The 19,908-nt window shown below is 33.6% G+C and overlaps 1 protein-coding gene across 2 annotated transcripts in view; it reads left to right on the top strand.

Annotated features, from left to right (window-relative positions):
- NRIP1 (nuclear receptor interacting protein 1) overlaps window positions 1–19,690 on the top strand; it is a 71,884-nt gene extending 52,194 nt beyond the window's left edge. For both annotated transcript variants that reach the window (XM_070942657.1, XM_070942658.1), the window contains exon 2: window positions 15,805–19,690. In XM_070942657.1, the coding sequence (XP_070798758.1) occupies window positions 16,123–19,608 (3,486 nt within the window). In that variant the 5' untranslated portion in view covers window positions 15,805–16,122 and the 3' untranslated portion in view covers window positions 19,609–19,690. The remainder of the gene's footprint in view (window positions 1–15,804) is intronic.
- Window positions 19,691–19,908: the final 218 nt, after the last annotated feature.

Here is a 19,908-nt window from a genome sequence, read left to right on the forward strand (position 1 = left end):
ATTATTATTATTATTATTATTCCTTGGTTAGGACGTGAACTGTTGTTTTTACCAGTCCCAGACTGTGAATAGACTTGAAGATTATAATAATAATAACAACAACAGCAGCAGCAACAACAACTACTACAACAACAACTGCTTCCATCCTGCAACAATATCTATAACACCGTCAAACATCCAGATTTGCCTATCTCAGGTCCTTGGTAAGGACTTGATAGGTAGACAAAAATGCCAAACACAGTCTGAACATCTGGCTGATTGTACGAATCATCATCATCATCATCATCATCATCATGTAAAGTTTTTAACAATCCCAGACTATAAATCAAATTGAAGATTAAATATATAATAATAATAATAATACAGATGTGTTATATAATACAGATGTGTTATATATATAGATCTATTATATACTTGACAATTCAGAAGATAAAAACCCATTTTGTATGAATTTCCTTACAGATAAATATCTCTAGACTGCACCTTTAATTTGGCAGAAGTATATTGTAAAACTGATATGCATATTTAAACAGCTTGACTTTAAAAGGAATCTTGAAAACGTATTATCAAATATTGAAACTCTGGACAAATAATTGCAGTACTTCAATGTATAGTAACACTTTAGTCAGTCCAATTAATATTTACAGATACTCAATCCTTTTTGTAATAAGGGTATCTTTGAATTTATATTAAAGTGTGTTTGATTATGACCATAGGAGTAGTTGAGACCTGCTGAGCATAAAAATGTATTGATGTCAAAATAAGATCTATGAAGTTCTCTAATAATATGTTCTTTTATAATAACAACTATAATAAAGCTTCAACGTCAATCTTTTAGAGATTTACATATTCTATGTATTTCTCTTATGTGTTGCTCTTATAAATTAAAAGCAGTGTAAACAATAAAAAAAATAATAGTCATTGTTAAATAAGGTTAGTCTAATGAAAATTAAATCAACAGCAAAATCTTATCCACGTTAGAAAAGCTAGATGATACTTTCAGACATTTCTTTTTAACCCTTCAAAATGAAGGTTGTGTGCCCTAAATTATTAATTTTTACTCTATTATTTGCTTAGTATTGTGTGCTAATAATTACACGCAATTGTTGTGTGAACTGTTCAATAGTTATCAACAAGGTACAGTAGTTTAAACCAAGGTAAAAAATAATGATATACATTTGACTAATGTAAATAAATAAATCAGAAAAGTACACATTAACCACTTATCTTCAAAATATTTTCCATGTTGATCATCAATGCCAATCTATGTTAACAACTTTGGTAGAAATATATATTTGTAAAACTCACACATCAGAATCAGCAATTATCTGTTGTTGATTTTGTGTGCTTGCACTTCATGATTTTGAATGAAATAATAGAAGCAACGTCTGAAAATATTCTAGATCAAAAATAGGAAATGTATATAATCTCAAAGGTATTCATGAAATCATTAATATTTACAAGACAAACAATAGCATTAGTATTAATTTGCCCTTGAATATTATCTTTATCATCAAGCATGCTGAATATATTTAATTTTAGATGCAAAACCTATGTTCTTGTAGCCTTTCACAAAGTTCATATGCTTAGAATCAAGCTAGTGTGTCACATTGCATTAATCCACTGTAGGAAGCCGCCATTTTGTTAATTATTGCTTGTTATATAAACCGTAGTTGTACTAAGTTGTAGACCATGTTTTAGAAACCCTATTGATTAAGATCACAAAGGACATTAAGGATGATATGTAAACCCAGTTAGTCTCCAAATGACCTTCAGAAGAATCCATAATTACATTTTGATAATTGAACCTTGATCTTAAGAAACAGTAAATACCAGTAGCAAGACTTGTAATTTCAAGGAAGAAGAGTAGTTAATAAAGAAGATAAAGATAATCCTGACCACATATTGATCAATTAACCTTGCTTTCAAATTCTGTTTGGTGCTAATCAGAAACAGCATCTGCTAACTGTTTATGCATCTATTAAATTTGCAACCATAGACCAAAAAGAGATTAAGAGACTAGAAAAACAGAAAACAGATAAAACAAATAGCTGTAGGCTGAGAAGCAAAGAAGAAGAAAGTAAAAGAATAAAAAAATAATAGAGACTTCAGTAGAGCTGCATAAGACAGTCTGAAAATTGGGCCCCAACTAGTGAGGTATAGAGTCATCTAATTATGATGGCTATGGAACAAAATTCTAAAACTTTCAAGTAATTTCTTTTAGACTGATTGTTCAGAAAATAGTTGTGGTTTAGACCTGTTTTGCTAGAAAAGTCAGTATTGGACAGCTTTTAGATAACAGTACTTATGCTCCTGATAATCTTGGTAGTTATCCATATTTTACAGTCCTAGTCTATGCTTCTAAGTAAATTAAATTACTCAGAATTACAAGAAGTAGCAAAAACCTGATTGATTAATATGAGGTCCATTTCATACTTACATGAATTATTCAGTATATAGATAAGCTGCCCTATTACTTTCACAATGGGTAAAATACAATGCTATCCTAATGTATATATTAAATTTACAATAGCTGGTTTGCATTAGGAGTTATGATGTTGAATGAAAATTTTGTGATTTGTAGCAGAAGTCCTTAGTGCTTACAAATAGTAGGTATCTTATTTTGTATATCATACACACACACAGAGAGATTTGCTATTTTGGACCCACTAAATTATATTTAATGTACTTTGTTTTGTATACATCTTACCACCATTATACCAAGCAGTTCTATTATAAATAAGCAACACCATTTTTAATGAAATTGACATTTTTTGTTGTGAAGATATATGTAACAGTAGGTTCCAAATAAATTTGATTTCAGTAACAATTATTTTTTTAAAATCACATAAATAAAAAAGATTGCAGAAATGCTCTTAGAATTATTTCCAACTTTAATAATAGCTTTGTTTTACCCCATCTGAACATTAAGTATCCTTGATATATAACACTCAAATAAAGTCGGTTGGAGATACAGTTATGATCAATGCCTTTCTACTACAAAAGTGGCATTTACTGTTGTTTGCTACATGTTGAATTTTCACTTTCATGCAATTAGTTGGCAAAGCTTGTTCTTGAGCAATAAAATAAAACCTGCAATTTCTTTATTTCACACTCCTACTCTTAACCAGTTCCATGTAGGTTCTTTTATCAGTTTTCCTTTTATATCCTTCAAGTATTGACCATGCATTGCCGTTTTCTCCCAATTAACAAATCATTTTTCAGTTGTTTCTTTTCTACATTCAGCCTTCACTTTTTTCCCAAGAGCTTCCCTTGACTGACTTCCTGTAGCAAAAGTTTTAGGCTTTTCTTAACGTAGTTATTCACACAATACTTTCTTCCACCAGTTTGTTTCACCTATAGAAATAGAGGACACCGAGAAGAAGCGTATCAGGTAAGACCAATGTCCCATCCCTTTCAGGTCTTGGCAGATAGCTGCCAAGCCAAATTGTGGAACTACTGGAGAAGCTGAACCTTCCACCAGCTTTTTTGGAAAATACGTTATACTTCAGGCCAATTTTATGTCAAAGAAGTGATTAAAGACTATTTTACTGAGAAGAAAACAAAAGGAGTATCTTAACCCTGACTTTAAAAGATCCAATCATTACTACAACAAATATTAAAGAGCAAGAGGACCTGGTTGTGGAATTAAGCTATTTGCAAGGTTATTTTGCAAATGATCACCAAAGGGAAAGAAGCAACTAAGAAATAGCTCAGACAGCACTCAACCATATAAAAGAAAACTGGGGAAGTAACAAGACAAAGCTGGAAAACAACAAATTATATTCTTTTTATCATATATAATTCTCACAGAGTCATAGGTATTCTCTTGCTTAAGGACAAGCTGCTACCTTAAAAAAGGAAGATTCTACTTCCTCCCCATAAGCATTGACGAAAGACAAGGTTCCCTCCATGTTGCCCAGCAAGGTTCCTTACAGCCCTACCTCCCATCGATGACAAGACACAGAAAAATAGAAAGGAAAACCCTCTTGATAATCATGCTGTAGAGACTATTCCACAGGCACTAGGAGGACTCTGCCTATTCACAGGTTATATAGTTCTAGCTATTTTTACTTCTGAATGATATTCAACATAAACTTAATAAACTTATGCAAACCCTGATAATATCTGGTGATGTTAATTGTAACAACCAGTAATGTAGGGACAGTTAATAAAAATCAACCCAAATGTACAGGTAGGGTGCTTCCAAACAACCAGGCTCTGCTGTCTATCCCTTTAAATAGCTTGCTTGCTAGGGACCTAAACACTGGAAGGCAGTTAAAAAAAACATATCATTTTTTAAATCTATTTCTTTGGGCCTTAAAAGACTCTTTTTAGTAAACTCATCAGCAAAAATATAGTGTTTTCCTTTCCAGAATTTTTAAGACACCTCAATCCAACTCCTGATTCAGCTACATTCTCCACATTTGCTTATAGTTACAGGCTCCTGCCAAGAGCAGAGGAAAATTATCACAGAAACCACCACTCCAGCACAGAGAGAATGCAATTCCCTCTCTCATAGTGACTCATTTCATGCTCAACTATTAGATCTCCAGAACAGATTCCAGATTTTAAAGCAACAGTCCTTGCCGTTGCTATTTCTCATTGATCTGGAAGAAATGCCTATTTGGTACCTAGTAAAACCCAGGGAGATTATAGACCTAGTTTCTCATCAGGAAAGGCACCAGGTGCAGATGCTATTACACCTGAGTTAATTAAAAATAATGCAGCACAGTGGGCATTATTGATACCTGGCATCACTTTTTACAGCAATTGATAAAACTGTCACCTCTATATGTTGCCAATATTGTTTATCATCTACATTGACAATATAAGCAAAGAAACCAATCCCAAGAATGCAAATAATAACAAACTACTCTTGACAGATAATCAAGCATTGATAGCAAGTACAGCTAAGAAACTGCAACAACATCTTATGGTCATGAACCACGAATGCTAGATAAATAATATGAGAATAAGTAAAGAGAAAACAGAAGTAATGGCAATCAGAAGAAAAGAGCATACCCTAAACCCCAAAGGTTTATCCCAAAGCAAGTATCAAAGTTCAATTATCTAGGAACAAGATTCACCAAAGATGATAAAATGGACGAAGAGATTGACATACTATGCAGTTATAGGCAAACCAGGAATTAGGACAGCTTGCTCCGTTCCTACAACATAAGGCAGTACCAATCAGCAGAAACAAGCATCTCATAAAAGCATATTCATCTCCATCCTATGTTACCAGTGCCAAACATGGACACTCACAAGAACACATAAACAGAAGTTAGTCACCATAGAAATGAGATGTTGGAGGATAGCTGCTAGAGTGACCAGAAGAGATAAAATCAGAAATAAGACCATAAGAGAAAGAATTGGCATAAAACCAATCTTAAATTACAAAGAAAAACAGCAAATAAAGTGATTTGCTCAGCTGGAGAGGATGTTGTGGAATTCCATACCATACAAAGCATATCCAAAAAGAGGAGAAAGTCAAAGAACACTAGGCAGACACAGAAGATGGAGAGACAACATCAAAGACATACTACCACAACATCAATTAACAATGGTTGAAGCCATCAGAAGAGCAAGAGCCAGAACTTTACTACCCAAAGTGGTAAAAGAGGAAGTAAAGAAGAAGATAATAATAATAACACTAACAGAGTTAGAAGGGACCTTCGAGGTCATCTAATCCAACCCCCTGCTCATGCAAGAGCTGATAAATCTGTCCCTATGCGTAAGGACTGGGGCCTAGCACTTATTGCACTCATCTATAAGAAGACTGTTCCTGCCAACTATCAACCTATATTTTCCTTAATATTATCAGCTAAATTTATGCAAGACATCTTCAGTGGAAGCAGACTGGATGGAACAGGAAGGATTATTGGTGAAGAACCAAGCCAGCTTCAGGGAAGGCCACTCAACAAATGACTAATGTGTTATACTTCATCATCTCATTGCAAAATACATCTCTCAAGACTATTATTTCACTCTATGTACCCTTTGTTGATATTAGCAGCATTTGACTCTGTCTTGAATCAAGCTAATATTACCATTGATCACCAACTACTACTGTATAATACCACCACTGATTGCCAACTACTACTACTAATATGTGCATTACAGAAACGAACACAGCTCAGAATAAATTTACCTCTCAAGGACATCTGACAACACCTATTCCAACTACCAAGGACGTAAAACAAGTCTGCGTAGTGGCACTTTTCAAATTTATTTTTTATATAAATATGATAAAATAGCTGGTGAGATTGAAATTCCATCCACCCAAATTAGCAGAGGGACAGATTACTATGGTGCTATATGCAGTAATTCTTTGAAGGATTCAAGAGAGATCTGAACACTTTGTACACTATTGTAAAGAGAACTAATTGGAAATCAACTATAAAACTGAAATAATGGCATTTGCAAATCACCCTAAAAACATACCTGGATTATTAACATTCCATGAAATAGGTGCAATGATTTCAATATCCGGGGATAATTTTTCAGGCTAACAGACATAAAAGGGCTCATGTCAACTATTCTTCACAAAATGCACATAGAAGTGTGGCAGCTATTTAAAGATTTTATTATATTAGCAGAGGTCAATAGATACTTGCAACCATCAAGCTTTTCTAGCCCAGTTGTTATATGGTGCACAACTGGGTGCATCTTCCAATCTTGCATGATTAGAACTTGTCCAGTCTAAATTCTTAAGAACATGTTTTCAAGTTCCACATTGCATCTCTATTGCCTCATTACCCATGGTGGCTGGAATGGTGAGAGTGGAGACCAGAATTTGGCAAGCTGTACTATTCAAATAAGGGTTGGAATCGTCAGAGGCTTTTTTAAAAAAAGAAAGAAAGCCTCTGCCAATCAGGCAACTCAGCTGGGATCGTCAGAGGCTTTAAAAGCATTTTTTTACAACCTCTTCAGCCGAAAGAAGAGGAAAAATGGTTTTAAAAGTAAAAAAAAAAAAGTTGGCCACACCCACTCAGTCATATTACCCCCCCACACCAAGCCATGCCCACAGAACTGTAGTAACAAATTTTACATTTCACCACTGGGGCTTATTAGGTTTTAATTGCTTTAATATTTCATCATTTAACTTTGATTTCAAAATTTCATGAACTTGTTTGACATATCTGATAGAAGCATTTTCTGTGATTTGATTCTGTAATAAATCAGAAGCTTCCACATTTCCCAAATACTTTTAACCTTCTTCTAGTGCTACTACCTTATAGCAAATCTTCATTGTTAACCTGTATTCCATCATCAATAACTTTTCCTGCCTTTATGGTTATGGTTACACACTTGTCAATGCCAAATCACATCCCAGTATATTTACAGAGGTCTTTTGTGCTTTTTAATAAGGAAACTAGTTCAGCCTTTGTTTTTCCAGATAATTTTAAATCATCCATATAAAGTTACTCCTTTTTTGACCAATTCATACCCACAGGTTGCCTTGTTCAAAATTGTTGTCAATGGGTCCATTGATAGTATAAAGAACATTGGTAGTAATTATTGCTGTTATCCTTGTTGTTTTGGATCATCCAGTTAGCGTTGTTCTCTGCTTCATTCTTAAATAAGCCTACAGTACTTAGTTCTTTGTTGTAGTGTTTAAATTGAAAATTCTGCCATAACAAAGTACATATTAGCACAAGGGGTCATTAAAAACAACAACCCTAAAGTATACTTGAAACAAATGGGTCAATTCAATTTTGAAATGAAACCACAAATATTTCTATTAGGTACAATTCCAGAAAACTATCACAATTAGTATGATTCATGCTGACAGTTACAAGACACATTTGGCACAACATTAAAAAAAAGAAACTGCCAATGATACAAGGCTAGGTAACCAGAATTGGAGAAAATACAGCAATTAGAAAATGACAATATATTAGTTTATAATATAAAATACAAAAAATTGCTTTTGTATTTTGTATTATAAACTAATAAATATGTAAACTATGAGAAAATGACCATATATATTCAAAATAGAAGTCTAATCAAATTTAAGCAGCAATAGCTGCCTTGTGTATTACACATCACACAGCAAGACAAAGGTAGACATTTGAAATATGGTTCCTAGTTGATACCAGTCCAAAAATAATAGATGAAAGATTTTATGTTGTTAGTGTAAGGCACAAATATTTACATTAGCATTTGGGATATAAATAAGGGAAAGAAGAAAGTATCACTAACACATCTTTCTGTGGCATTTTTATTCTATTCTATAGCTTTTTTTTTTTACTTTGTACTCTGCACATTTGATTAATTGGTTGATTATGTGCATCAAATCAATGTTGTCTCTTAGTGAACATTCAGATTTTCTCCATAACAAAGTGAACTGGAATTTTAGTTCTTTCAATAGTGCACTTATAGTTACAGTAACTGAGTCTATTCACCTTCCTTCTGGTCATCCTCTTTTCTTTCCTTCTTTCCTTCCCATCATTACTGTCTTCTCCATAAAAATAATTCTTTATATAATGTATCTAAAGTAGGACAATTTGAGTCTGTTCATTTGTGCCTCAAGTGAGAACTCTGGATTGATTTATTTGATGAGTCATTTGTTTGTTTTCTTGGCTTTCCATAGTATTCTTAGGAGTGTTCTCCAACACCAGAATTCAAAGGCACCAATAGTGTTCCTATCCTGCTTTTGCAAAGTCCAATATTTGTATGTTTAATCTTTTAAAAACCTAAACATGTATGGGAAAGCCCCTGCCTGAAAAAAAAATTGAAAATCATTATACTTTCAGATTTCGAATAAGTGTTGTTTAAAAAACATGCCACTAAAAATTATTTCTCTTTTCAAAATTTACATTTTCTCTAATGAAAAAAAATATGTATGTGTCTGGTGTATAAAGAGAGCAAGTGAGGATTTCCTTTAAATTGGAATTTTCACAGCTTCTTTAATAATTAGGAAAAGTGAAGTGTTGAGTACTCAATTATAAAATTGGGAAACTGCTAAAAGATTTCATTATCATTTAGTTGTTACTGTGATTGTTGCTGTAGATTTATTATATGTTAAATAATCAACTTTGGTGCTGCAAGAAAATATAAATATATAAAGAAAATTAAAGCTTAGTTTTATTGTTATCAAATTATTTTCATTTTTTTTTAATTTGATTTATATGCCACCCTTCTCCAGAGACTCAGGGCGGCTTACAATGTGTTAAGCAATAGCCTTCATACTTTTGTATATTTATACAAAGTCAGCTTATTCCCCCACAAACTGGGTCCTCATTTAACCTACCTTAGAAAGGATGGAAGGCTGAGTCAACCTTGAGCCTGGTAAGATTCGAACCTGCAGTAATTGCAGGCAGCTGTGTTAATAACAGGGTGCTTTAAACCACTGTACTACCAAGGCTCCTTGGTAGTACAGTGGTTTACTCAATTTAGTAAAATATTTACTAAATTGATTTCATAAAAGATTTTTTATGTGATCACCCATCTCATATGCATGACTGTATAAGCAGTTTTCACTAAGTTTATACATTTGTTCTAAGTTTGCTTGTTTTTTCAGTAGTACGTAGAAACATTGTGAAATAAAAATGTATTTTTCATATTTCATTCAGTTTTGATTTAGTATAAGTATTAGTGATTAACCTTTAGTATGCATTATGTAAATTTCCAGATTTTTAATATATGCACTTATAGATCAAATGAGGAGTAATATTCATTAGTCTCTCCATTACATCAATAAAGAGACTGTTCATAAGTCATTTTTGCTATTCCCATATTTGATGATGCAACCGGTAATAGATCCCAGGTTGTTGAATTGCAGTTCAGAGTTATATCATGTCTTTAAACCACTTTCTAGAGGCAAAGCCAATATGTGAGGTTTCATCTTCCTCTGGTCATTTCATTAATCAACTAGGTAACATCAGTGGTAGTCAGTGTAATTTTTAATCCATATTTATGTACAGTAGTTTGGCTACTGTGCCTTGATTAGGGCACTGCTTCCTGCTTTATTGTCTTGTGTTATTCTCTGTTTATCTGCTGGGGGGATGTGCTCTGTCGTTTCCTTTTTAACTTTTGTTGTCTGTTTTGAATGGTATGTAAATATGGTTTATTTCTGTGTCTATTGACAACTATTTTATCCGAATACCAAGCTTTCAGGAATTCTCTAATATTTTTCGATTTTGCTTGATCTCAGATACTGTTTCCCAGTTGAAATTGTGTTTTAGTCATGTGTTCTGAAATTAAGGCTTTCATTGTGTCTTCTTCCTGCTAGCTACTGTTCATGCCTGCCAGTGCTACACAGTGTTTTTACGGTTCTTATACTGTAGATGACTTCTATGATTTCTTATTGGACTTCTAGGGTTTAGTTTATTTAAGATATTTTGGAGGATTTTATTTTGTTTGATTACTACAGTGATGTGTGGTTGTAATAGTCTGTTAGTTGTTTCTGAGATATTTTTGATATATAGTCATGTTCTCATTTTCATAGTTTGTGTTGCTTGTGATGTAATGGCTATCCATTTTTTTGGAAAATGATATACGGGCAGTTTGTTTCCTTTTCTAGTGTTCCAAGTTGCTGCAGTGTATTTGTACTCAATCAAAACATTATCTGATGCATTCTTGAAATAAAAATCTTCTTAATACAATAATTAGATTTAATATTCTTTAAGACATGTGATGAGAACTCATTCCAAATTAATAATGCCCTTAATAATATATTTTAATTTTTAAATATTGTAAATTTGTAATAACCTAGGACAAATTTCTGTTCCAGTTAGAAACTCACAACAGTTAAAGAATCTGGATAAGCTTGCTTTATTTGTATACACTTTCATTTGGTTTTGGATTTTCCAAATTGCTCTTGTGATAAATAAAAATCTCAAACTTGTTTGCTCATTAGGTGATCTAAAGTATTTCATTCCTACTACTTCATGAATTTTACCATAAAACATCCCCCTGGATTCAAAGTTTCTTATACTGTAAGATTATCATGTAAATAAAAGTCAGAATTACACTTCCTTCCAAATATTCCTTACAGACTATAATGCTGTAAATACAATAACATTATGACAAAACAACTAAAAAATAGAAATGGAATTCAAAATGGTAAAACTAAAAATCAGGAATGTTGTAATTTCCATGATCAATTTAGTAATAATTAAGATAAAATTAAGATGTTTATCTTTCCCATAAAAACCTTTTAATAACTTGTTGAAGTTTTTAGAATATACTGTATTTTTCAGAGTGTGAGACGCACTTCCCCCCCTAAAAGAGGCTGAAAATTTGGGTGTGTCTTATACTCAATGTAGCCCCGCCCACCTCCTGGCCCTCACCCTTCGGCCTCCACGTGTCCCCTTTCTGGCTGCAGAGATTGCCAGAGACAATGGCTTGCATTTTTGGGCTCCATGCCTCACGTTTTCAGCCTACAAACACTCTGTTTGAGACCTGTTCAAGGCTGCGGGAATCGCCAAAGCACATCGCTGCTGATCACCGCCTCCATGCATCACATTTTCGGCCTCTGTGCATCGCATTTTAGGCCTCCACATGCACCATTTTTGGCCTCTATGTGTCGCAAATTTGGGCGGCGATCGGCAGTGATGTGCTTTGGTGATCCCCACAGCAATAAACGCCTCTCAAATGGAGTGTTTGGAGGCTGAAAACACGAGGCACAGAGCCCAAAATGGCAACCCGGAACAGCTGCTGCCTTGTCTTACCACTTCCATGCTTTGCCTGCTTTACTCACTGGAGCTCCCTCTGATGATCAACTCTGCTTTTGAAGCAGCTTATCAGCCAGCTCAGAACCAGCAAACTAATGTGCTGAAGCTGTCAAGGCTAAGGATGCTAGCCAGATGAATACCTGGTAGGCAGAGGCAGAATCCCTCCCCCATTTTCTCCCCAAAAACTAAGGGGCGTCTTATACTCTGAAAAATACAGGTAAATAATATGTTATGTCTAGGTGTTAAAGAGATCAAAACAGGCTGACTGTTGAGAACAAGACAAAAATTATAGTATAAAAATAATCCTCTAATTAATGAACCTTAGGTGCATAATATCTACTCATAAATGATTTTCAAGAAAGCCAAGTAAAATTGAGAACACGTCTTTATTGAACTATCCAGCTGAATACTGAGCATTTGGCTTTTTTTTTTTAAGGAAACAAAGATAATTTCAAAATCTAAATATAGATAAAGGGGTTCTTTCAGATTTAGACAACTTAAAATCACAAGGCTACCATTAAGCTCTAATAAATTGATACATTTTTTTAAAAACAGTATAGTAATTAAGAACCTTTTCAACTTTAATCTCTCTTGTTTGCTTTTAAGTTAGGTATTGCTTAAGTGTTGTTGTTTAGTTGCTAAATTGTATCCAACTTTTCACAACTCTGTGGCATTCCCCAACCTTTCTGGCTTCATGGACTGGCGGAGAGGGGAAGGATGATTCCATGTGAGTGGCAGGCATGTGCATTGGCAGCTCGCACAATGGAGTACATGTGCAGGTGCTTGCTTATTACTCATGCAAGTGGGGATGTGCACATGCTTGCCTGCCAATTCCGTGGCCCAATTCTGAACGTCTCAAAGCCCAGTAGTGGGCTGTGGCATACTATATACCCCCGGTATATAGTATGCCAGGCTCTCCTGTTGTCCACTGTCTGACCAAAAGTGCTTAAATGTTTAAGTAGGCTCATTCTAATTATATATTCTTTCAATTCTGATTACTTACTAAATTTTGTATCTTTCTTGTACTAGAAAACACAACTTTTAAAAAAAAAAAATTATACACAAACAAACATTTAATACATCAGTATTCCTTCCATGCGACATCTTGGTGTTTTCTTCATGGCTTCATCTTTTTGTTGTTTCTTCTGTCTTCATTTTCACCAAATCTATTACAGCATTTCTCCAAAAGTTCAGTATTCTAATTATACCATTTTCTTACATAACTATTAGTTTGCTTATCTATATCTCTTTTCTAACCAATGGTAAAATTGACATCATATCTTAAAATATTAAAAATCCTCTCTTTCTTTGATCATCAAAATTAATCTATTCATTTCTGCACAGTCTAAATTTTTTTTAAATTACTTCTCCTTCCAAAGGTATTTTCTCTGCTTTCCAATTTTCTGCAAAAACAATCCTTGTAGCTGTTATTACATGTATAATCAAATAAATAGTTTCTTTGCTAATTTTCTCTGGATGGATACCCAGTAGGAACAGCTCTGGTTTTAAATCAATACGTTGTTGTATCATTTCTTCCAACCATGTCTTAATTTTATTCCAATAGTTTTTAGCTTCTGGACATGTCCATCACATATGATAATAAGATCCTGGTAACTGGTGACATTTTCAACATTTAGCTGATTTATCTTTAAACATTTTTGCCAGTTTCTCAGGGGGCATATGCCATCTATAAAACATTTTAGAAAACACAGTTTTAAAGTGGAAGTAAGCATATTATTATGCTCCATATAATTGTAATTTATCCCGTATTGTTTGAACCATTTATTATGCTACTACATTTATTATACTATTATATATACAGTAGCATAATAATATGCAATTATATTTAAGAATGGACTTTATTATAGCTAATAGTGATGACATTATAATATGTTTCATCTATGATGGATTAGATATATCTTCTGTTGGCATTACATATCTGTATGTTCTGTTGGCATATCTGTATACATATCTGTATACAATTGTAATTATAATTTTAATACAATAATTAATGAATAGAACATTTGTTCATGACAGACCTAGAGTTCTATTTGTAGTAATTTAAGTTAAAGTTAGGATTTTACTATTTTTTACTATTTTTGAAACTGTTTTTCCTACAATTAGTAAAGTTTGAGGATCTGTGATGAGAGTACAGATATTTTTTTCTTCCTGTGGAAAAAAAATTCTTAATATGGAGAATTTTACAAAAATCTGTTTCCTAGCATTCCCATTGATTTCTTGCAGTTGGGTATCTTTTTTTCTTTCTAATATAATTTTTTTAAATTAGGCACATTGATGATTTCCTCTAAACTGCCTAGAGTTTGGAAGCCCAATTAATGCTTCATCCAACAATCTAATTAATTCCCACATGGGAGAGTGAATAGTAGTTAACTTTCTTCGAGTACCTTAAAAAGCTTAAATGTCTTTCATTTCTCATGAATTCCCTCACCCCAGCATCTACAGGTAGTCCTTGATTTATGACTGCAATTGTGGCTTGATTCCCAGGTATAAGTTATTAAGTTGTAAATCAAGGCACCCACATGACTGGACCTGATTTTACATTTTTTGTGGTGGTTGTTAAGCAAATCACTTTAATAGTAAGCAAATCTATGGTCATTAAATGAATATCACAGTTGTAATTGCAAACATATTTTTACAAATGGCTTTTTTTTTTTTGCTGGAAACTGGCAAAAAATGTCAGAAACAACAAAAAAAAAGTTGCAAATTGCAGCCACGTCACTACAGAATCCTGTAGTGGAATAATGATCCAGTCAAAAAATATGGTCAGATTACCATAGGGTGGAGGTGCACAACATTTTATGATGGCCAGAAATGCTTTACAAGCCATAAAAAACTGAAGAAGCATCATACTGGAGGTGGTTGATAAATTAGTAACAGAGCCCATCTCCCCCACCCACTCATCCTAATCCCTCCTTCCCCATCTTTTAGTTACAGTTGATAATTTGTATTTTTATACTGTTTTATTGTTCTTATATACATGTTTTTCTATGTTTGATTCTTTTTAGCATTGTAAACTGTCCGGAGTCACCTTGTGGTGAAATGGGCGGCAAATTAATAAATAATAATAATAATAACTTGTTCTGAGACCATCATAATTTTGAATGGTCATTAAGCAATCAGCCATAAATTGATACTACCTGCATTATAACTATTAAGCATGCTACTTCATATGTTATTTCTCTTTCCCCAAAAGTGAAAGTTTACTTTGCATGTATTGCTGTTATTTCTACTTCTACCATGTCTTGTTTATTACTTATTTATGATGTTAATTGTGGAATAATGATCCATTAAAAAAAGAAACCCATAACTTTCTTTGAACTTCACAGAATTATTATTATATACCTACAAAACCTATTAATCCAAAAACTAGAAGTATTATCATTTCCAAACTTGTATAAATGGTCAATCTACAACTTTTCTAAATTTCTCATCAATCTAATAGAAATACTTATCAATATTTTTTTTAAAGAGTATTGATCGATTTATTAGGACTATGGAACCATTCATCAGTTGCCCACACAATTGCATTCCAGAGCTATTGCAGCTTTCAGTGCTCTTCAAAATGAAATGAAGGATAATAAAATTATATAGGAAGGTTCAGGGTGGATTTGATTTAAATCAAGTTGATTTAAATCACAATTTAAATCATGATTTAAATCACTAGTAAAAAGGCTTGATTTAAATCAACTCGATTTAAATCATAATTTTTAAAGAGCAACTGTCATCTCTGCTACTCCTTTGACCCACTGTTGACTCACCGATAGTCCCAGTGTTGCAGAATAAACAGCCTCATGCTACATAATTAAGCTCCATTTCATGCTGAATAAACTAAATTATTTATGTATCTTAAATAGAAAACTATCTTACGATAGATTTTTACCCCAAAAGTTTTTTATTAAAATAAATTCGATAAAAATAAAAAAAATCCGATTTAAATCAAAAAAATCCGTTTTGATTTTTTTAAAAAAATCATTGATTTTTATCCACCCTGGGAAGGTTTACCTGAAATTGTACATAGAATCTTGAAATACACCTGTTTGTATGAAACGTAATTTATTTTCTGATTTGGCTTCATATTTTATTTCTTTTTATTTTACAGGAATCCAGTGTTTGTAATATGATGAAAGAAGATGGAAAACAATATTGTCAATCCCTAAAAAAACATTTCTAACCTGGCACCATATTTTAAATAGTCCCTTGACATCATAAATGGTGTATATTAAAACAGAGAAAATGGAACATTGCCTCTTCTACAAATACTTAATGGAAAGACCTGCAAAAGATTATTGCATCTGTCTTGCATCAGATTTGGAAAAAATGTATACATTTATTTGTTGAGCTAAATTTCAGTTCACATATAATACACTAGATCCTAAGTAGAATAAAAAGAGAGCTTTTGTGGATACTTGTATTGAACATGACTCATGGAGAAGATCTTGTCTCTGAGATGCACCAGGATTCCATTGTTCTAACTTACTTAGAGGGATTACTAATGCATCAGACAGCCGGAGGTTCAGGTTCTGTGGATGACAAAAAGCCTACTGGTAATGCTGAAGATCAAAATTTCAGTGTTTCTGGAAATGCATCTCCCAGCTGTCAGAGAGATGGTGTACCTAACACACATACATATAGAAATTCTGGCATGTTGCATCATAAAAAGGCAAGATTGCTACAGTCTTCTGAAGACTGGAATGCTGAAAACAAAGGGCGATTGTCTGATTCTCTTGTGGATATAAATGAGAAAAAAGAAGTGGTGTTGGCTGGCATGGTTGAAAATGTGCCTAAAAGCAAGCAAGATAGCACATTGCTGGCTTCCTTACTACAGTCATTTAGCTCTAGGTTGCAGAGTGTTGCTTTGTCACAACAAATTAGGCAGAGCCTTAAAGAGCAAGGATATTCGCTCAGCAATGATTCCTCGCAGGTAGAGAAAGACTTGAGGTGCTATGGTGTTGCATCCAGTCACTTGAAGACTTTGCTAAAGAAAAACAAATTGAAAGATGAAAAACTGGAGACTGGTCTGCCAGAGCTAACAACAAACCTAGTTCAAGATCGGTTTAAAGAATCTACACATTCAGGACAGAGTGGTTCAAAAGCAATGAATGAATCACTTTCTTGTGCTGCAAGATTACAAGCTGTTGCAAGCATGGTAGAAAAAAGATCTAGTCCTGCTGCATCCCCTAAGCCAAGTGTTGCCTGCAGCCAACTTGCTTTGCTTCTTTCAAGTGAAGCACACTTGCAGCAGTATTCCAGGGAACATGCTCTAAAAGCACAAAATGCCAATCAAATCGCAAGTGAGAGACTTTCTGCTATGGCAAGATTAAAAGAAACTGTTTCTCCAAAAGATGTTGGTCATTTTAAACTATCAAAAGGAATGGAAAGCCATTTGAATGGTCAGGCAAGATGTTCAAACAAAACATTAACCAATAAAAGCAATATCACAAATTTTCAAAGTCATATGGGCATAATTCATTCATCTCCAAAAATTATAAACTACAAAACAGAAAAAAGTCATATGAAACCACCTACTAACAGTAGTTTACTTTTGCACCTCTTGAAAAATCATAGTACTACTAAGCAGACCAAACGATATGAACAAAATGACAGGTCCAGTGTTTTTGAGGAAAGCAGTACACCAACTACTGTTGATGAATACTCTGACAACAACCCAAGTTTTACAGAAGATGATAGTAGTGATGATGAGAGTTCCCATTCAAATTGTCTTCCTATAGATTTGTCTTTCAAACAAAAAACAAATACTCAAGATTCAGGGCAGACAGCTTCTCTAGACAATTTAACTCAATCCTTGTTTCATGGTTGGGAATCAAAAGTCCCATGTCTGGAAACCATAGAAGAAAAGGATCGTTCTAAAAATACAAAATTGAATCCACATCAAAAAGTAACTTTACTGCAATTGCTACTTGGTCATAAGGAAGAAGAAAACTCACCTAAAGTTAAAGAAACCGAAGGAACATTAGGTCCAACTGATGTGGCGAAATTTAATTTTCCAATGAGTAACAGAACTCCTATTACTGAATCCTCTAATACTAATCGAATAATTCCAATACATACTCCTCCTTTGCAAACTTCTACAAAAGCAGATTCACCTATCAACCTTTCACACAATTCTCCTTTAATGATAAAATGTAATTCTCCGCCATATACTTGCATCATACAGCCTGAGAGACTAACTAATTCAGCTTCTAAGCACTTGATAGATCTTACTATTCACAAAGAACTTCATGGAAGTAAACAGAATAAAAAAGAAACTTTACAAACACCTTCATCTTTCAGTGCAAGTAAACTATTGCAAAACTTAGCTCAATGTGGGATGCAGTCTTCCATGTCAGTGGATAACCAAAGACAAGCAAGCAAACAAGTGATGACTCTTAACACTGAGAAACCAGTAGGATTGATAGATGGACTAAATACTTCCCTGCTTCATAACACATCATGTACACTTGAAAAAAACAGAATGCTCACTAATCAGTTTCTCCCAGGAGAACAAAAACTGCCCAGTTCAGAAATCCAAAATCTGCTAGAACGACGCACCGTGCTCCAGTTACTTCTGGGAACCTCCAACAAAAATATGAATGAAACAAAGGAAAAAATATTTTTAAAAGAAGAGAGTTTACAAGATCCAACAGAAAAAGTTTTGAATGAACAAATACTAACTGTAAAAATAAAAGCTGAGCCTTCTGAGGAAGAATCCAGTGCCCTTCAGAATTCAAATGCTCAACAAATAACTGAAAATGTTAATAAGAAATTTCCGGAAATGGCTCATTCTTTAGAGAGAAATATAGCTATTTCTCCAGCATCAGAAGAATTTCAGTCCCAGTCTCTTACATCTCAAGATTTTTCCTTTTCGAAGAATGGACTTCTAAGTCGATTGCTGAGACAGAGTCAAGATGGCTGTTCTGCAGATATCCTGGACAGGACAAACCATGAACAGAGTTTTGTGGAATCAAAAAATCACAGTATGCTCCCCAAAAAGAGAAAATTGCATTCTGATTCTTTAGAAGGTCCTTTAAAAATACTAAAAAGTAATAAATGTAGAATATCTGATGTCACAAACAATCACAAGTCTACTACAGATTCTTTGTATGGCAGCTGTCTTAACCAAAAAGAATCTAAGTTCATCAAAACTGATTTTGAAATAAAATATTCTTCAGGTTATGGGTCAAATAATGAAAGTGAAAACAGAAGTTGGTCTAGAGAAAGTAAAGGATTTAATGTGCTAAAACAACTGCTTCTATCAGAAAATTGTGAAAAAGATATGTCTCAGCATAGAAATAATTTATTAGTAACAGATGGCAAAAAGAAAGGAAGCAAACATAACCTAACAAATAATGACAAGGCTGAATTCAATGTTTCTCCTGTGCATACTCTCATAGGGAACCCCGGACAACCAAGCAATTGCTTGGACTACCAGACATTTCAATATTCAGTTGCTATGAAGAGTCCTGCCAGCTCTCCCTTCACTGAACATTTGGGAGGCACAGTATCATCAAAGCCAGAATGTGACCAGTTTAGCATTTGTCATATACCTAATGAAAGGGGACCTCTAAAATGGGTCATCACTGATTCTGACAAAAATGACCTTGAGAGAGACTCCCCAAGACTGACCCAAACTAATCCAATATTGTATTACATGTTACAAAAGGGGGGAAACCCTATTAATATTCAGGAAACCCATAGCAAAGATGCTTGGAGAGATAAATCATTTATAGAAAATTCATCTGTCACAATGAAGAAAGAGTTGTCTCCTGTCAGAGAATGTAAAACATTTCCTAATAGAAGAAATGCATACAGCAGCCATTCAAATAATAGGGTGTCCATTCAACACAACAGAGAAGTATATGGACTCTTAGAAAAGGTATTAACAATAAAAAAAGAACCTGAGTAGGTTAAAATCTTACAAAGAGTTTACAATCAAGTTTGAATATTTTATTTGAATAAAATAATGTAAATCTAGCATGATTTGAGAAGAGCATGGTATAGCTATGGTTTTATTTGATGAGATTTTTTTGCTGATATTTAAGATGCATACAGCTTTTGTTCTTTATTTTTGCTTTACTGGAAATTTATCACAATACATGTCATCACGACTTGTTAATTATATAAATGTCCATGAGTAATTTGCAGCTGGATTGTACTCAGTGAGTAACTGCTATTACTGTCCTTGCTTATGTAAACCCATAATATT

Source organism: Pituophis catenifer, unplaced genomic scaffold (genome assembly GCF_029215685.1).
Source record: "Pituophis catenifer annectens isolate HBS135680 unplaced genomic scaffold, rPitCat1.0.hap2 SCAF_4, whole genome shotgun sequence".
NCBI classification, from domain to species: domain Eukaryota; kingdom Metazoa; phylum Chordata; class Lepidosauria; order Squamata; family Colubridae; genus Pituophis; species Pituophis catenifer.